Below are 17,394 nucleotides of genomic sequence, written 5' to 3' on the forward strand. Positions count from 1 at the left end.
GGAATCATTTGTCTGCTGCCAACCAGAAACACGTCTTCTGTTGTTGGCTCAGCGGCAAGGAAAAAACAAGACAAATACAATTACAGATTAACTATGAAGTGAAATTACTTAGTGGTCTCACTGAGATAATTACGTTTTATACCCACATGGTTCTCGCATGTGAAAGCAGAACAATTCTGCTTGTCCTCCCTAATTGCATTCCGCTGTCTTGGCGCCCTTCCCGTAGGAACGACGGTGATGCGGATGACGGCGTTCGACGCCGACGACGCGAGCACGGACAACGCTCTTCTGCGCTACAACATCCTCAAGCAGACGCCTACCAAACCGTCCCCAAACATGTTCTACATTGATCCGGAGAAGGGGGACATCGTCACAGTGGTGTCACCGGTGCTGTTGGATCGGGAGGTAAGTGAGGCCTTTCCTGTTTTCAGCCTGGTAGTTCAATGTCTGTGCTTGTATTCCTCAGCTAGGACATGGTTTCAGAGTGTCTGGGAGAGACGCGGGTCATCTGTCAAGTTTTGCCCAGTCTTTACATAGTGGTTTTTTCCTTGTTTTGGTATAAGAAGTCATCGGCCATGACTTCTGGCATTATAAATCTGATAGTTCATCTTTTCTGGACAAGCCCTCTCGTGTTGAGTGCTGAGGGCAAGGATCCCCGCAATGGAATTTGACCTCCAGTTATCAATTAACCACTTGGAAACAAACAAAAGAATAATTCTGTGTACAGTCTATCGTGAGTTCGTGTTGGGCATAGTTTGGTGATTTAAATCCATCTCTAGGATTTCCTTTTCTGTTGAACAGATATGTTGACATAAAGATGAATTAAACAGTAACTCTGTGAATTAACAGTTCCCTTGGGTCATAGAAACCAATATGCTCTTAGGTACCTGATGGTGACAAAGTTCTCTCCTCACAGATTCCTTCAGCCAAATCCAAAGATCTTAACTTTTCACCCATAACCCCTGATAGAATTATGCAATATTCTCAATATTCAGCACCTGTTTCTCATTTTAGCCAGGTGGAAGTGAGGCCAATGCCACTTCTGCTTTTATGTGACTATATCTTTTCTGCAAGCTCTTCCAACAGATAAAACAGATATACATTCTAGTAAAACCATGGTATTGGCTTGTGGATCTGTCTTTTAAATTCAGAGTGATTCCAATTCTTTCGTTCTTGTCTGGGTGGCCACAGAATCATGCCCTAATGAATCACTGCCTTTATGCACCAAGTTTCCCTTCCAACTTCACTGTTTACACTCAAAAGCTTTATACTATTTTCTAAAGTCAGTTTAGGTATTTTTATTCCTAATAGGTAACCATTCCCCAGATTAAACCAATTTACTCAAAATTGGAAAATCAATGGAAGGGAACGAACACACCGGCTTTTCCTAGTATCTTCTAAAGGTCAATGGTGATTCATGAAACAATGATGCTGTCCCCATGCAAGAAATCCGGCCTCAATCGAAGGGGCATTACTGCTGGATAGTATATCCTGAAAGCAAGATCTGAATTCCCCATGATTTTTAATAATAGTTGATTCAATATCTTTACTTTAAAGGTGGCATGGCAAACGGCAGTCTTGTTGAAACTACAAAGTAATTTTTGTTGTTGCTGCAAATGTTGAATGTTTTACGAGCGAGAATATAAGGCTGCGTAAAATTTTAACGCCAAAAAGCATTATCCGCAGTTAAATTTCAGTCTAATATTGACTTTTCAGGTAAGAGGCTTGGGGAGAAAGTGTCAGCTTTCTGTTTCTGCAGAAACAGCTCTGGGTTGTGCCGTGACCTCTGCTGTCTTAGTAGGTTGGTGTCTTCTCCCCGCTCCTGCTCCCATCTTTTTTGTGTGGAATTAGTGACCCACAGGAAAAGATGCACAACACCTATTTTTAATTGGAATAGCTTTTAGGTGAAAGTGCCCTAGTAATCCTATTCCAAATAATTTAGGAGAGCAACGTAATTCCAATACTGTAACTATCTCTAGGTGTTTCACTAGCCCCTAAGATGAAATTATTGTAAAAGGTTTGGAGGAATGATGTGGGCGCCATGGAAAACTGGTGGCCAAAGAGTCCTACTTGCCCCAGCCACCTTTCATTTTTCTGTGGCTTGCTAGCTCATTTTTTTATTATTATTATTTTTAATTTTAGTGGGTTTTTTAATTTTTTTAATCATAACAACTATTGCAAATCAAAAGAGGATTTTCTTCACTGCTCCTTGTAGGTATATTAGTTAAAACTCTATTAGCCCTGAACACCAACTGAGTAGCTGAGATAAAAACTCTTTAGAATGGATATGGAGAGGGGAGAAAGCTATTTATCATCACCGATGTGCACACGCTAGAGGCTGATATAAACCATTTTACAGTAAGATAAAATGCTGATAAAATGTATTCTCGTTTTCCATCTCTTTTAATATTCTTAACCATTGCTAGATGTCGATGCTTTTGGAACCTTCTATTCATTTAAGTTACATCGACAGAATGTAAATTGCTATTTTTTTATTTTAACTATAACTTCTTTCAAGTTGTATAGCAAAGGGAACAGGAAACTGGGGATATTGCCCAGTGGGAGACACTGAGAGGTGGAGATGCGGAAGTTTGTGAACATACACTGGAACCTGCATTACTTTTTCATGCTTTTGAATTTTGAGAGGGGTTGCCATGATACACCTTGGGAAAATCTTTTTTAGTACAATGAATCAAAAGCCAGATATTCACCCTAACGTAAAACAGAGTTCGGGTGTCTGGAGAACTTAGATTTTGTATTCAATAGATGCAGGAGAATCTCAGCATGCAAAAGTGATTTTTATCTCCTTAAAATCAGCTAAATGTTTGCGCTTTTTTTTTTAGTAATACTTTAAGATTCAAAGTGATTTCTCAGTAGATGCTTTATGTTTAGAGAGGATGGGAAGGCCCCAAGGTGCGTGAAGCCACCTCTCCTCCATGGGTGATGGCAGAGCAGTGCTGTGCATGAGCAGGAAGGATTGCAAACTGCAAGTCACTGCACTCTCTTCTTTTCATATTAGAAATATGTACCTAAATATGCATCTAGAAATACAAAGAGGTTCTGAGGTCTTTTCTCTGGGTTGCTTGCCTGCTCTCTGCTCCCCAACATAGCTATTTTTATGTTCAAAAGATACATAAAACATGGCACCGAATCGAAATCTTGTAGGGTAACAAGATACCGTGTCTTAAGATCTTTCAGCAGCATCCAATTTTCATGAATTAGGGTTTTCCATAACTTCAACAGGAACTGGACTTGTTTTATAAGTCTGCGTGTTTAATTTAGCATGGATGGGTGAAAGTGTTTGCTCTGGTGCTATTTCCATAGTATAGTATCACTTACAAAAGTGTTAAGTGAAGAAGTCAATCACTTCTTCACCGTATGCAGAAGGTGTTGAGTGATCCCCCAGGTTGCATCCAGCAAACTGCTGAGTGCTGCTGATCCCTAGTGCCATATGATGATGGGAGCAGGGGGAGGCCTGCAGAGAAAGGCCTGATTCTATCAGGATTTTTTTATTTGTAAATTTTTCAGTTTCCAAATTGTTTACAAAAGTGCATGTTCCTCAGGGTTTTCAGCAAAGCTCAGATAATTTATTGAAGAACATCCATTTTCATTCTGAGAAGGCAGGTAAGGACATATTTTTGATGATTAATGTGCATTTCTTCTTGTGGGAGTTAAGCATCCTTGAATGTGTCAGCAAGAAAGATTGAGGAGTGTTAGGGGGCAAATTATACCTCCAGATAACCACTGGAGAATGCATTTTGATTCATAGATTCACAGGAGGAAGATGCCCTCCACCAAAGTATATAGTCTAAATGACCCAATATAGAGCACAGCAGATTAAAAAAACAGAATCTTGAGGAAACGTCCCCAGTTTTGTATTTTGGGGATGAAGAGTCCATTTCAAAGTGACACTTGTGTGCAGTGAAAGAAAAATAATGCTCCTTGTATGTGTAGCAGGAGAAAAACTTGTCTTCCTGTAGAATCAGCCCTGCCAAGTTCCTTGAGGAAGCAGTAATTTTATTTTTCTGCTTGCCTACAATGCTGTTTGGTCAGTGCTACAGATGCCCACTCTGCAAGTGATTCTGGCTGATTTGTATAAATTTAGCAGGACAGTAGTATCATCAGGAAGCCACCACCACAGTCGCGTGAGCGAAATACTTCCTTTACTCCTCAGACTTTGAGGAATAATATGTGCTTTTATGAGGAACTTCTGTGCTCAATTTGGAATATGGTTGAATGCTAGTTTGAGATTTCAGTGTTGGGCCATCTCTAGAGAGGCCGACTCGCCGCGACCCTGTGCAGCCACCCCAGCAGTTCGAGGAGCAGCCCCTAGGTGATGAGCTCTTTTGAACCAAGGTTAGTGCATCAAACTAGCATTACTTATGTCTTATGCACCTCTCACTCTCCTTCTCACTTGCAGTTTTATGCCATGAACCACCAGAAAACTAGCTAGACTTGCTGATGGTTATGTAGACAGCTTTTAAGCGTGGACCGGTTGGTAAGCGTGTGCATAAATATTCTTCACAGTTTTCCACCGGTTCTTCGGTGATAAGAAAATCCTGGTGTTCTTGTTGATAGGACTTAAGTTCTCTGAAGGGGGAGCAGTAGGAAATAGAAAATGCCGGTTCACTTCTGCAGATGACCACTACCCTCTTTATCTTTATTTCCCGTTTTAGAGATATGCGTCTTAAGCAGTCAATACACTTATTACTTACTCGATCTAAATGCAAATGCCAAAGCAACAGTGCACTCTCATTTTTAATGAAAGATATTAATCTTTTCAGCAAATGCATTACACATTTGATCTTCATATTAACCTCTAAAATATTCATGTTTACTCTGGTTGTAGGCAAATGTATATCTTCAAGCACATTGGCTCTGAGTTGGAATAATTGTATCTTTTTGTCTTGTCTTCACTGGCAAAATTCCCACTCACAAAACTTTGCCTTGTTTTGCAATACAGTAAATTCTCAGCTGGGCCTCAGTATCTGTGGCCTTTTTATTTTATTTTATATTATTTCAGGACAGATATGGCAGTATCTTTTATTGCTTTCTCCACATATAATTCAAGGCAAACAAAGGAATTCATCCTCTACTGCTGATTAATACATTCCTTATACTGTTGTGTCCGATACCTTTAAATGTGGGAAGCAATGGATCTTCAGTCAGCCTTTTTCAGAGATTATTCCATAGTCTACTGTATCTCAGATATTAGTGATTTTTAAGGATATGAAGGAAGCCACGTTTTGCCTTTCTAATGATCTTGTGATTGATGTCACATTTTGCAGGTCCATTGAACAAAGTTATACTGTCCCTCTTCATGTGTCATCTTTTTTTTTTTTTTTTTTGAAATACTCTCTTTATAAAATGATGGAGAAAAAATATTTTGATATAATAAAATCATGGAGATAAAATATTCTGGTATTCAAAGCCCAGTGCAATCTGTATTTAGTCCTGTCAACGAGCGCATTGTGTGACAGGTGGTTGATCTCTTGGAGCTGCATTCACAAAGAAACTGATGTATTTCAGCTCTCTTTCCAGCTCAAAATCAAAGATAAAATTAATCTTAATCAAAATATTCTGATGTTGACCAAAATCTTTATCATAGAATCATAGAATGCTTAAGGTTGGAAGGGACCTCTAGAGATCATCTAGTCCAACCCCCCTGCATACGCAGGGTCACCTAGAGCACGTGGCACAGGACTGCGTCCAAGCAGGGTTTGAAGATCTCCAGAGAAGGAGACTCCACAACCTCTCTGGGCAGCCTGTTCCAGGGCTCTGTCACCCTCACTGTTAAGAATTTTTTCCTTAAGTTCCTGTGGAACTTTTGGTGCTTCAGTTTGTGGCCATTACCTCTAGTTCTGTCGGTGGCCACCACTGAAAAGAGGCCGCCCCATCCTCCTCACTGCCTCCCTTGAGGTACTTCTAGACACTGCTCAGGTCCCCTCTCAGCCTTCTCTTCTCCAGGCTGAACAGGCCCAGCTCCCTCAGCCTCTCCTCACAGGGCAGATGTTCCAGGCCCCTGATCATCCTTGTAGCCCTGCGCTGGACTTTCTCCAGCAGCTCCACATCCCTCTTGTCCTGTGGAGCCCAGAACTGGACACAATACTCCAGATGCGGCCTCACCAGGGCTGAGTAGAGGGGCAGGATCATAGAACCACAGAATCACAGAATCATTGAGGTTGGAAGGGACCTCTAGAGATCATCTAGTCCAACCCCCCTGCATACGCAGGGTCACCTAGAGCACGTGGCACAGGACTGCGTCCAAGCGAGTTTTGAAGATCTCCAGAGAAGGAGACTCCAGAGCCTCTCTGGGCAGCCTGTTCCAGTGCTCTGTCACCCTCACTGTTAAGAAATTTTTCCTTAAGTTCATGTGGTACTTTTGGTGCTTCAGTTTGTGGCCATTACCTTTAGTTCTGTCGGTGGCCACCACTGAAAAGAGGCCAGCACCATCCTCCTCACTGCCTCCCTTGAGGTACTTATAGACACTGATTAGATCCCCTCTCAGCCTTCTCTTCTCCAGGCTGAACAGGCCCAGCTCCCTCAGCCTCTCCTCACAGGGCAGATGTTCCAGGCCCCTGATCATCCTTATAGCCCTGCGCTGGACTCTCTCCAGCAGCTCCACATCCCTCTTGTACTGTGGAGCCCAGAACTGGACACAATACTCCAGATGCAGCCTCACCAGGCCTGAGTAGAGGGGCAGGATCACCTTTCTTGACCTGCTGGAGACGCTCTTCCTAATGCACCCCAGGATCCCATTGGCTTTCTGGGCCATGAGCGCACACTGCTGCCTCATGGTCAACTTGTCGTCCACCATGACACCCAGGTCTTTCTCCGCAGAGCTGCTCTCCAGAAGGTCGGTCCCCAGCCTGTACTGGTGTCTGGGGTTATTCCTCCCCAGGTGTAGAACCTTGCACTTGGCCTTGTTGAATTGCATGAGGTTTTCCATCACCCAGTTTTCCAGTCTGTCCAGGTCCCTCTGGATGGCAGCGCAGCCCTCTGGGGTATCGGCTACTCCTCCCAGTTTGGTGTCATCAGCAAACTTGCTGAGGGAGCACTCCATGCCTTCATCCAGGTCATTGATGAATAAATTGAACAGGACTGGACCAAGGACTGACCCCCGTGGGACCCCACTAGCTACAGGCCTCCAACTAGACTCTGCACCGCTGATCACCACCCTCTGAGCTCTGCCATCCAGCCGGTTCCTAATCCACCTCACTGTGTGCTCATCTATCCCACACCTCCAGAGCTTGCCCAGGAGGATGTTGTGAGGGACAGTGTCAAAAGCCTTGGTGAAGTCAAGATAGACGACATCCACCGCTCTCCCCTCATCTATCCAGCCAGTTATTCCATCATAGAAGGCTATCAGATTACTCAAGCAAGATTTCCCCTTGGTGAATCCATGCTGACTACTCTTGAGCACCTTCTTGTCCTCCATGTGCCTGGAGACAACAGCCAATATGAGTATTATCTTTTTTTTTATTGTATCTCCAAATCATAAAAAATGCCAGAGATTTTTTTAAATTTTTGTTGAGAGGTTTTTACTGATATCATTTCAATCAATTTTTGGTAAAAAGCATTTAACTCCTCATATAGAAATCGCAATAAATTTGAAATAATAATTACTGCTATCAATAATACAGTCAACATATTAATCATTTTGCATCTTACAAATGGACAAGCACGTTAGAAGTTTGCGGCGTTAGAATATTTTCGAGGGTCCAGGTATATTTGTAGTATCTTTGCATTTTTAATTTGCAAAGAGCCAGAATCTGCACTGAGAATTATTAGGGAATTTAGAGACGAGTTTCAGTGGTGTATGAAGACCTGGTCATTCGTTTATGTTAAATAAAAGACCCGTTTCAAAATATTTGTAACTTTGAAGTGGAGTTATGAGGGAAATGAGGCATGGGAAGGAGAAAATGCGCATTATCATGCTGGCTTATGGACGAATGGGCAGAGAGTTGGAAAGTGCTTGTTAGTGAGATATAAACTCATAATTAAAGTTAAGTAACGATGAACTGCTTTCCTGTATGGCTTCAATGCAAGCAGGGATAAGGAAAGTCGTTTTATGGTCGGTAACAGGAATTTGCAGCTAGTTTCCTGTTGTGTTTTTGATGAGGGAGTTCATTAACCCTTTCTCAAATCTTGAAAGCGGCATGTAAAAGACAACACATCCAAATATAAGAAGTATCATCCTGGTTGGAAATAATGAAGGTTCCCATTGCCAGAATGGAAAATATCTTCATAGAAATAAGCTTCATTTGTATAAACCTGTAGCGGCAGAAGTCTGCATTATAGGACTTTCATTTCCTTCAACACGTGGTTTAATGGTCAGATTTTGTTGTTTTGTGTAGTTTAAATCGTCTACAGTTAACAGGGACGGAAGTTTCTCTGTGAGCCGTGGGCAGCGCCTCAGGGAGCGCCTCACGGCAGCCATTTCACCAGGCGGCAGCGGCTCCCCCTGGCTAGAGAACGTAGCTGGGAGCGCCCTGAGGCAGATTCACCACTGGGTATTTGGGGTGTTTCCACACAAAAAAAAACATCGTCTAAAACTCCTACCAAAGGGGGAAAAAAAAATCCATGAGGGAACAAAGGTCGCTCTGTACATGTGGGACAGAGTGGTTGTCCCCTACAGCCACAGCTGTGCTCTGGGGATGGCTGCTGAGCCGCCATCACTTGGAGCCATTGGCCGACAACCTTGCGTGGCTGCTCCTGGGCACATTCTGCCCCTAAAGTGGGGATAATCTACAATTTTTAAGCATTTAAAACTTTATATTACAGGTGGACTACATAACCACTTAAGAGGCAGAGCTTTGGAAGGCCACGTTTTCATGGCAGAAGTCCATGAATGCCATAAAAAGCCAGCTGCTGCTTGGAGAAATCTTTCTACTTCTCTTCTGTCTCTGTGTTTTATCCTAAATAGGGGGGGGATAAATAGTCTGTTGTCCACCATACCACAGAAAAACAGAGGGCGCTCAACAGCCAGTGACTCCAAGCAGCATTAAAAAACATATCCTCCTGTAACACTTTGCATGCTTGATAGTCTCCATATTTTCCACAAGAAAATATGTACTGGATTTTCTTACTTTCCATTTTGCAGTTTTCCATTTTGATATCCTTTCATCCACACTTTGGATTAAGGCTTGTGGCATCACGAATTCCTGTGCAGATAGTTTACTGATCCTCTAGACATGTCACTCACCTAAATATCATGAGTTTCCTTGACACTGCTGTATTGCAAAAAGATTTTAAAAATGTCTTCCTCAAGGCATTTAGTAAGAGGCACTCAAAGCCTGATAGCAGCTGCCCATATGCTTTGAATAGAGGCTGATAACTGAAAAGCATTATCTCATTTTGTCTAGAGTTTCTTTATTTAAAAAAAAAAATGAAAGGGATGTTAGCTCTATGGATGTCTAGATGTTAAAATCCTACTGTGACAAATGACAAATCTCAGAGACTGGGGTAAAAAAGCGATGTACTTAACAAAATTTCAAGTGATAGATTTTGCTGAAAGAGCTTGGTAAAGTATTGCTGAATGCTGTCACATATTCTGCTAGCACAAAGGGCCCAAAAGCTCAGCTACAGCAGAAGATGGGAAAACTTAAAGTCCAGATTGCAAACATCCCCTGAGTTTTGTAGAGTTTTGCTTTCAGTTCAAGGGAAAGAGGATTGGAAGGGACAAAAGGCAAAGAAAATCCAAAAGACCCCCATTTCCCAAGCCTTCCAGGCCCTTCCTGCAGCTAAGGAATAAGCCTGCAAAGCTAGAAATAGGGCTCTTCCCCTCAGTGTGCTGTGCAGACTTATTCAGCTCTTTCTCTCCTAATATCCCCAGTTTCAGACAGGTTTTGTTGCCTGGGTAAGAAGAATTTCTTCTCACTGGAGAAGTAATAAGGAACAATATGTGTAAAATATATGTAGGTTAATATTGCTTGAAAACAGCTTTCTATCTTAAAAAATGTGGGTTTTGCAGCTTACACCAAGAACTGATACTTTTAGAAAGTTTTGACACTGAACCTCTCTGCTACTCAGAGGGCAAAAATGAAAACATCTGGAACGAGGCAGGAGGAAGAAGAAAAAAAAGAATAAAACTGTGATTTAATTTCTGATTCTATTCCCATTGTTTTTAAATAAAAATGTTGCTATCAGATAAATACATAGTTATTTGTGTTGTTGTGTTAGTGTAATTCAGATTATCCAGTGCTGTTATTGTGGAAGAAATACATTTTATTTTGACTTTCCTTCATCTGTCTTGTTTTATTATGACTTTCTATTTTTAGGGCGTGTGTAGCAAAAGCTATTTAAAATGTGCTGTTCTGTAGGAGATTTTTCTTAAAATCTATCAGAAAATTCTCCTTTCTCTCTAAATCTTGCATAATTGTACTTGTCCTTTGTGCTAGAGTATCCAAGCACCATAGCATGAACTAAAACAGGGTTTTGCAGCTTTTGCTCTCAGTGTAATTGTGTTCTGCTGGTTTCTTTAAGAAGTATTAGGTAACATTTCTCTTTTTAGTTGTGTCAATATCCAGCTGTCCTCAGAGTCCGTAATATTGAAATACATAAATCCATTCAAAGAAAATCTTGAGTACATGAATAATATTATTTTTTTTTATATTGTCAGTAAAGCTACGAAAAGGTAATATAAGAAGGAAGAATGTGAATAAAGCAAGTATGTAGTATTTGAAGTTTACCTTTTAGTTCTTTCCACAGATAAATACACAGAAATCTCTTAAGAAATATCCCTTTGAAGAGGCTTGGATATACTGTTGGGGATGGGTAGCTTGTTGGATTAAGCACATAAGAAGGGTCATGTCAATCACATTCACTTTCTTTTTTGGACTAGGGAATCCTATTTTGTAGTTTGCTTGCAATACACCCACGTAACTGTTTTGCCTACTGAAGTGTTTTTCATTGTTATATATTAGACGAAAAGAAAATCGAAGTCTTAATTAAAACATAGCTGGAGCGTTCCAGAGAGACCAGTGGCAGTAAATGCTGGACATTACATATGGATTATGAATGTATACACAAGCATTTCAGAAGCTCAAAATCTGAAGCACAGATGAAGCCAGGCAATCATGTGGGTGATTACTGTAGGATTAAAGCAGCTCAGCCTACCATGCAGGGGCTAGTCTTGGCTATGTTGTGTTTTGATCAGGGTATGAACATTCCCTAAATTATTGATTTCCCTTGCTGAAAGATGATGGTATGCTCTGTCAGTGATCAAAATGCTGCCGCTTATGCATGTAATACAGTTTTGCTGATCACATTTTACAGTTTGCTTTTGACACCTTTAATTTGATCTGTCTTGTAGCATGGAATATGTTTTTAAGGGCAAACTCAATTTCCTTTGGAGGAAATTTGTAAAGAATCATTTTCCCTGCAGAAGAAGGGCAAGGTAACATCTTCAGACACATATATAAATCACCCTTAAGGGAAGATATTGCTCATTCAGAAAGTGATTTGTAAACACTTTAAGGTAGTGCTATATTATACTATTATTTTAAAGAGATGCCCCATCTGAAACATGAATTCTGCCTTGTAGGTGGATGGTACCATGGTCTATTATCTATGAATGTTGTTTTTTCTTTTTCTGATGTACAACTAACTTCAGAATAAGTTGCCCGATGGGACTGATTTGGTGAATTTTGGAATAAGGGACCAGAGCCTGTCATGGCTGAGATGTTATCTGCCATGTAGCAATTCAATATTCATGTCCTGTTAATTTTTCTTATGGTATTTACACGGGGGTGCTATTGTGCATGAAGTTCTGAAGTATACTTAGATAGTCCTGGCAACATATCAGCTGCAGATAAAATGAAATTAAATGGTAGTGGAGGAAGAGAAGAGGTACAGTTCTTGACAATCATGAAAATATTTCAATTTTAAGAAAGTGGAGCAGAAAAGAGGTCCCAAAATCTGGCCTTTGCTGCTGTGGTGAGAAGGAGGAGAAGTAAATTTTATTCCAAATGAATTTCAATTTAATAAACATCTGTCATGTATATTTAAAACTGCCATTTCAGGATAGTAATTATATCATCTCAAAATAAGTCCTCCTCAAAGGAGAATTGAAGTGACAGACTGAAGGAAATGAAACATGACGTTGCTCGTTCTCCCTTCGTCCTAGAGCGAAAATTTAAATTAATTTTCTCCTTCTTGTCAGAAAGTATTTTAATTGGAAATTATTTTTGATTGCCGTTTTCAGGGAGGAATGAGATTCTTCCAGGGTGTGTGTACAGAAGTTGTTTAGTGCCTCCATAATATTTTACTAAATTAATCATTTGCAGAGACTTTGAGTAGTTGAAGGCTATGCTGGCAATTCCAAAGGTTAAACAGAAGAACCGAGATAAGCATAAAGATTTTTTTCCTTTTTTTGTTTAGTTCCTCAGCACCTTTGCATGGAGCTACGTTGTGTTTGTTCCTACAGTTACCTGCCTGTTGCGAGTAAAAATATTTGATATTAGCAGTAACTAGACTATAAAAGTTGGATGTGCTGTTGCCATTCAATTTGGGTTTATCACAAAATTTTGTGCAGCTGATACAGAAGTGTTAGAGAAAAGTTATGGAACCAGATGCTCCGGGGAGGCGAGATTCTCCATAGCCCATAGTGGGGAGTCCTTGCTCAGCCCAGCTCTCCTCCCCGAGGGCCGTGTCCTCCTGTCACCCACCCGTGTAGTTCTGTTGCATTCATTTCTCCTTGAAGTGTGTGTAAAATCATGGGAATTATTTACCTGCATATTTTCATCCGTATCTTACGTTTGAAAACTGTGGTGCAGCACTTCAAAAAAAAAAAGAATATAAACCCTCCAAAGTTGCACTCATTCATTCAGCAGCAGGACAGCAGACCAGGCTAGCAAAACATAGAGTTTATGTATATATGTGTATTTTCCTTCTTCTATTGAGAGTTCTTGGTAAGGCATTTTCAAGCAGGCTTGCATTTATTTAATTGGAAACTGTGACGCACGGGCAATTTCATGTGACTGCCTTGTGGCTGTCGTAAGAACCTTAGTGTGAAAAGGACAATCACATCACACGGAGAGCTGCAGATTCCAGGAAATCAGGCTTTAAGAAAAGCAGCTAGGAAAATAGGAAGGGAGGCTCACAACTTGATTTAAGAGAGGATGCAATCTTTTAAAACCAAGTCAACATTTCGGTCTGTGTAAATCAGGAGGTTGGTTTTTTTCTTCAGCTGCCAAGCAGGACTTGTTTTCTTGCAGCTGGAAAAAGCAGGATATTGAATACCTGGCTTCAAAAGTTGTGATAGAAACTTCTATCGTGTAAGGCATTTTCCACTATCATCAGTGTATCAGCTTTTTTTTTTTTTTTTTTTTTTCATTTTCCCATGGTTCATGCATCTATTTAGTTTATCAGCCTCTCTATGATACAAAAAGGAGTTGATTACCTGACCTGACGTGTCAGTGTTGTTCCTGGGAGGCAAAGAGGTTTGATGATTCCATCTTAGTGCCTTGGTAAGTTACTCCTACTTGAACAGATTGGATTCAAATTAAACTGAGGATATTAGTTTCCAATAGATAAGGCAAAATGTATTTCTCTTTTTTCATCTCTGAAATGATAGAAAGAAGTATGTAATTTTTGTTTCATGAAGATGGAAGACAGAAAGCTGACAGAGATTTTGGAATATAAATTAAGAATTTAGATGGCATTTGAGGGAACTGATAAGCAGAAGATGCCATGTGCTTTACTTGGACCAAAGCCTGTCTTTTCCAATCGTATCTGGAGGAGAGAAATTATATAGTATAATTCAGACTATTACTGATAAGTGTAAAGGATCAAATAGAATATTCTAAATGTTTCAATAAGCACTGGTGCGATAGGTAACTTTCTAAACACTTTCCTATTTTCTGTACAGCACTGCTCAGAAAATAATACACAATATCTTTGGAAGAAATCATAAGATGTACTGTCAAAAACATGCTGGAATATTTTATATTTTTAAGATATATTTTCTACACAGTTATAATTATTGGAGGAAAGTGAAAAAGTAAGTTGCAGCGTTTTTCACATTAATATTTTTCCTACTCGTATAATTCCTATTCCCATTGTTATAGGCATAACAATATCCACTCAAAGATACGCTGGCTGATTTGGGCCTTATAGGAATTCGTGCTGCAAATAAAGCGAGTTAAAGGCTAAGAAACCCGTGCTCACTCATGGAAGAACTGCAGGAAAAGTAGGGAGAGGAGGAGCGGTGGGATCACTGATGCAGGACAATCCTGGGTCTGCAATCCCACCAACCCTGCAGTTGGGTGATGTGCTTGAATTATCTGACGACAGTCACGGCTGCTGCGGAAGCCGGTGAGCAGCAACACCCTTATCTGGATACAAGACACTGCTGCTTCCCCACAGCCGGTCACATATTTCATGTCTTTGTTTTTTGCCTACTTGTAAGAAATTCATGGAATTTCTCCTGCTACTGCCTGCATCCATCTGGATCTAAAATAACATAAATTGAGAAGAGCACGTCTAGTTGCTATTCCTACCCCACATTTTTTTCTGCTGAATACCCTTCTCAGCTAGGCCCTCTCTGCTGCTGAGCTGTCCCTGGCTGCATTCTGCTTCCCAAATGCATGCTGCTGTTGGCAGCGACTGACCAAGCAGAGCACAACTAAGATTTATCTCCATTCACTCCTTCCCCGGAGTAAGGAAAACCTCAAACAGCCTGTCTGTGCATCTCCCTTTTTCTGGGTAATCCATCTCTGGAAGCTGTCTTTCATATGGATAATAGTCTCTTCGGGAAGACCAGGGACTCCTGCATTAGCAACACACTGATTTATTCCTCTGCTAATCCTTGTGTGTCTGGCAAGAGAACAGCGTGGTGGCTGCTACACTAGAAATTTTTATCTGAACATAATAACTGGGTGGATAATGACAGAATAAAAAAGATTGGCTTTTCACTCTCTTCATGCCATTTTCTCATCTGCTTCTATTTACTTACTTTTTTCTTCTAAATTTCTAGCCTGATAAATAATACCTCTTCAGTGGCTCTCACACGGTGGTGAATTTCAATGAGCAACATGTATTTAAGAAAATGATGTGTTTCAAAAAGTTTTCAATGTCAGTGAGGTTGAAAAAAAAGTATAAAGAATCAAAGAGGAGTTGGAAATATATTAATGCAATAATGAAAAAAGTAGGTTAGTTTTCCACTGTGGAACACATCTGAGCAAAACTGAAGGAGCAACCTCAACTGGGAAGAAAAACCAAGAATAGGGAAATGGGTAGAAAACACCACAAAAAGTACAGAGTGCTGAGTTAGAATTTGGGTAGTTCAGCTGTGTGTATTGGATTTAGGAGTAACGGAATGAAACTGGACAAAAGAAAATATGTGGGAATATTTCCTGTTGGGACTGAATTCTGAAATGATCTCCCAAATGAATGTCCAAGGGTATGCTTTCAAAAAGGAATAGAAGAAAAAATTCCCCAAACCATTTATCTGTATACTGTGACAAAAAGGTCATTCGTAACCAAGCTGCCAGTCACAGCAATTAACTTTCAGGGTTGAAAATGTTTAATTTTTTACATGCAGATGTGTTTCTTAAAGATAGATTTGCATGTGCTATGGAAAATCTGCATTGTGCTGCATTACAAATAGTTTTGAGTCTCGTGGAGAGTTCTGTGCTTGAGATTTCAAGAGCGTAGAGCAAGTAAACAGGAAAAAATATTTTACAAGGCTTACGAAAATAAGTCCTTTAAAGAATCTACAATGCAGAGCAATCAGTAGATAGCTGTGTGCATCAGATGTGTGGGGAGCAGCAGTGAATGTAATGGAAAGCAAGCAGGTGAAAAGCATGCTGCTATTTCTGACCAACCCCAGTGCCTCTGTGAAGAACAGTTTGTTTCTGAATATCCAGATGTTCAGATAATAAGGTGCTATTTAACATTAGCACAAACGTCCCCCTATCCCTCTAGATAGCACCAGATTTTTTGAAGTCTTTTAAAAGTTTATAAATTGAGTGCTTCAGAAAAAAAAATGCAAATCAACACATATAAGTGTGGCAGAAGAATAGCAACAAGAAAGGGTTTGAAATGTTATTTTATCCACATTGTTTTAGATTTCGTGAGTCATCCAAGCTTCTTCTCCAGTATAGAAAATTGCTGTAGAAATTGCTCCAGGCAGTTAGATCAAAAATCATGTTTCCAGATTTGTTCAGACCTACTACACTTGTTCACATCTGCTCACTGTAAATGGACACTAACAAATCCTTCAGTTTTTGTCCCAGCCTGTGAACTTCGCTTGGGCAAGGTGCAGGTGCCTCTTTGGAACCTAATTGTAATTTTTATAGATAAATATTTGAAAAGCTTGTATTGAGGAATTCTTCCTGTAGCTCCTTTTTTTGCAGTATGAAGTATGGTGAGAAAAAAAGAAAAAGTTATTTCAAAGCACAGTCTGGCAAATTGACAGGGCTGGTGGCTGGAGTCAGTATTTGCCTGTGCCACATAAACAGGGTCACAGTGAGACCTGATGGGTAGAGGTAGTGACATTATAACTCCATTATATAGTGCCATTATAAGATGGGGCTGTGGGAGGAGGATCGTAACAGACTACAGGCAAAATTTCTAATCCAGGTGGATAAAAATCTTCCATCCTTAATGCCTTAAATAAACAGGATCTGAGTTTCAAACGTAGTGTGCTGCCCTTGATTTTGCCAAGAGGTGGGACCATGCCTAATTTTGGAATTAGGCTGTTTTGCACTTAACTGGCTAAAGATAGATTTAAGAACCTCATTTGAGACAACCAGAATGTCATATTCAATCACGTTGGCTTAATCCTAGCTATCTCGTGAAAAGGAAATGGCAATAGAGCGATGATATCAATATACCCAGTATCAGTAGAGTGGAAGTAATATTTTTAAAATATAATTTGCATGAAAATGTTCCTCAAAGACACATGGATTTCAAATACAAAGGATATGAAGGGTTTCAAATGAGCTAATGGAAGGAGGAAGACAGCAATATATTTTATTATATCCTCTTTAATCATAGGAAAATCCATTTTCAGTTGATCAACTTCTGATATGCAGAATGATAGGTTCCTCCGAGCTCAAATAGGTGTTTCATCTGAAAAGACACCCCACTCTGCAGCTGGCGGTTCAATTGACCTGCTCTTTTTACACACATATTAGCAGATAAGAGAATAATAGAAAGCATTTGAGAAACTTGTGCCTAGAAAGAATATTGAACACCTTTTATAGGTTATGAGCTTTAAGCCTACTTTCCTGTTTGTAGGTAAATTTGGTTGAGTTTATTGCAAAATGAAATATTTTGAATTTTTCCTTTATTAACAGAATGTCAATTCATTAAACCAAAGATTGGTTCAAATCAATGAGCCTGGGCCCTATAAGATCAAAGCTTCATTTTTGTTGCTGCTTTCTTCTA

At 40.1% G+C, this 17,394-nt stretch overlaps 1 protein-coding gene across 2 annotated transcripts in view; it reads left to right on the forward strand.

The window, feature by feature from the left end:
• CDH13 (cadherin 13) overlaps positions 1 to 17,394 on the forward strand; it is a 407,362-nt gene that overhangs the window by 282,517 nt on the left and 107,451 nt on the right. For both annotated transcript variants that reach the window (XM_088529059.1, XM_088529058.1), the window contains exon 7: positions 227 to 405. In XM_088529059.1, coding sequence (XP_088385185.1) covers positions 227 to 405 — 179 coding nt within the window. The remainder of the gene's footprint in view (positions 1 to 226; positions 406 to 17,394) is intronic.

Source organism: Tinamus guttatus, unplaced genomic scaffold, assembly GCF_059628265.1.
Source record: "Tinamus guttatus ecotype Peru unplaced genomic scaffold, ASM5962826v1 Tinamus_guttatus_pri_ptg000323l, whole genome shotgun sequence".
Taxonomy (NCBI): domain Eukaryota; kingdom Metazoa; phylum Chordata; class Aves; order Tinamiformes; family Tinamidae; genus Tinamus; species Tinamus guttatus.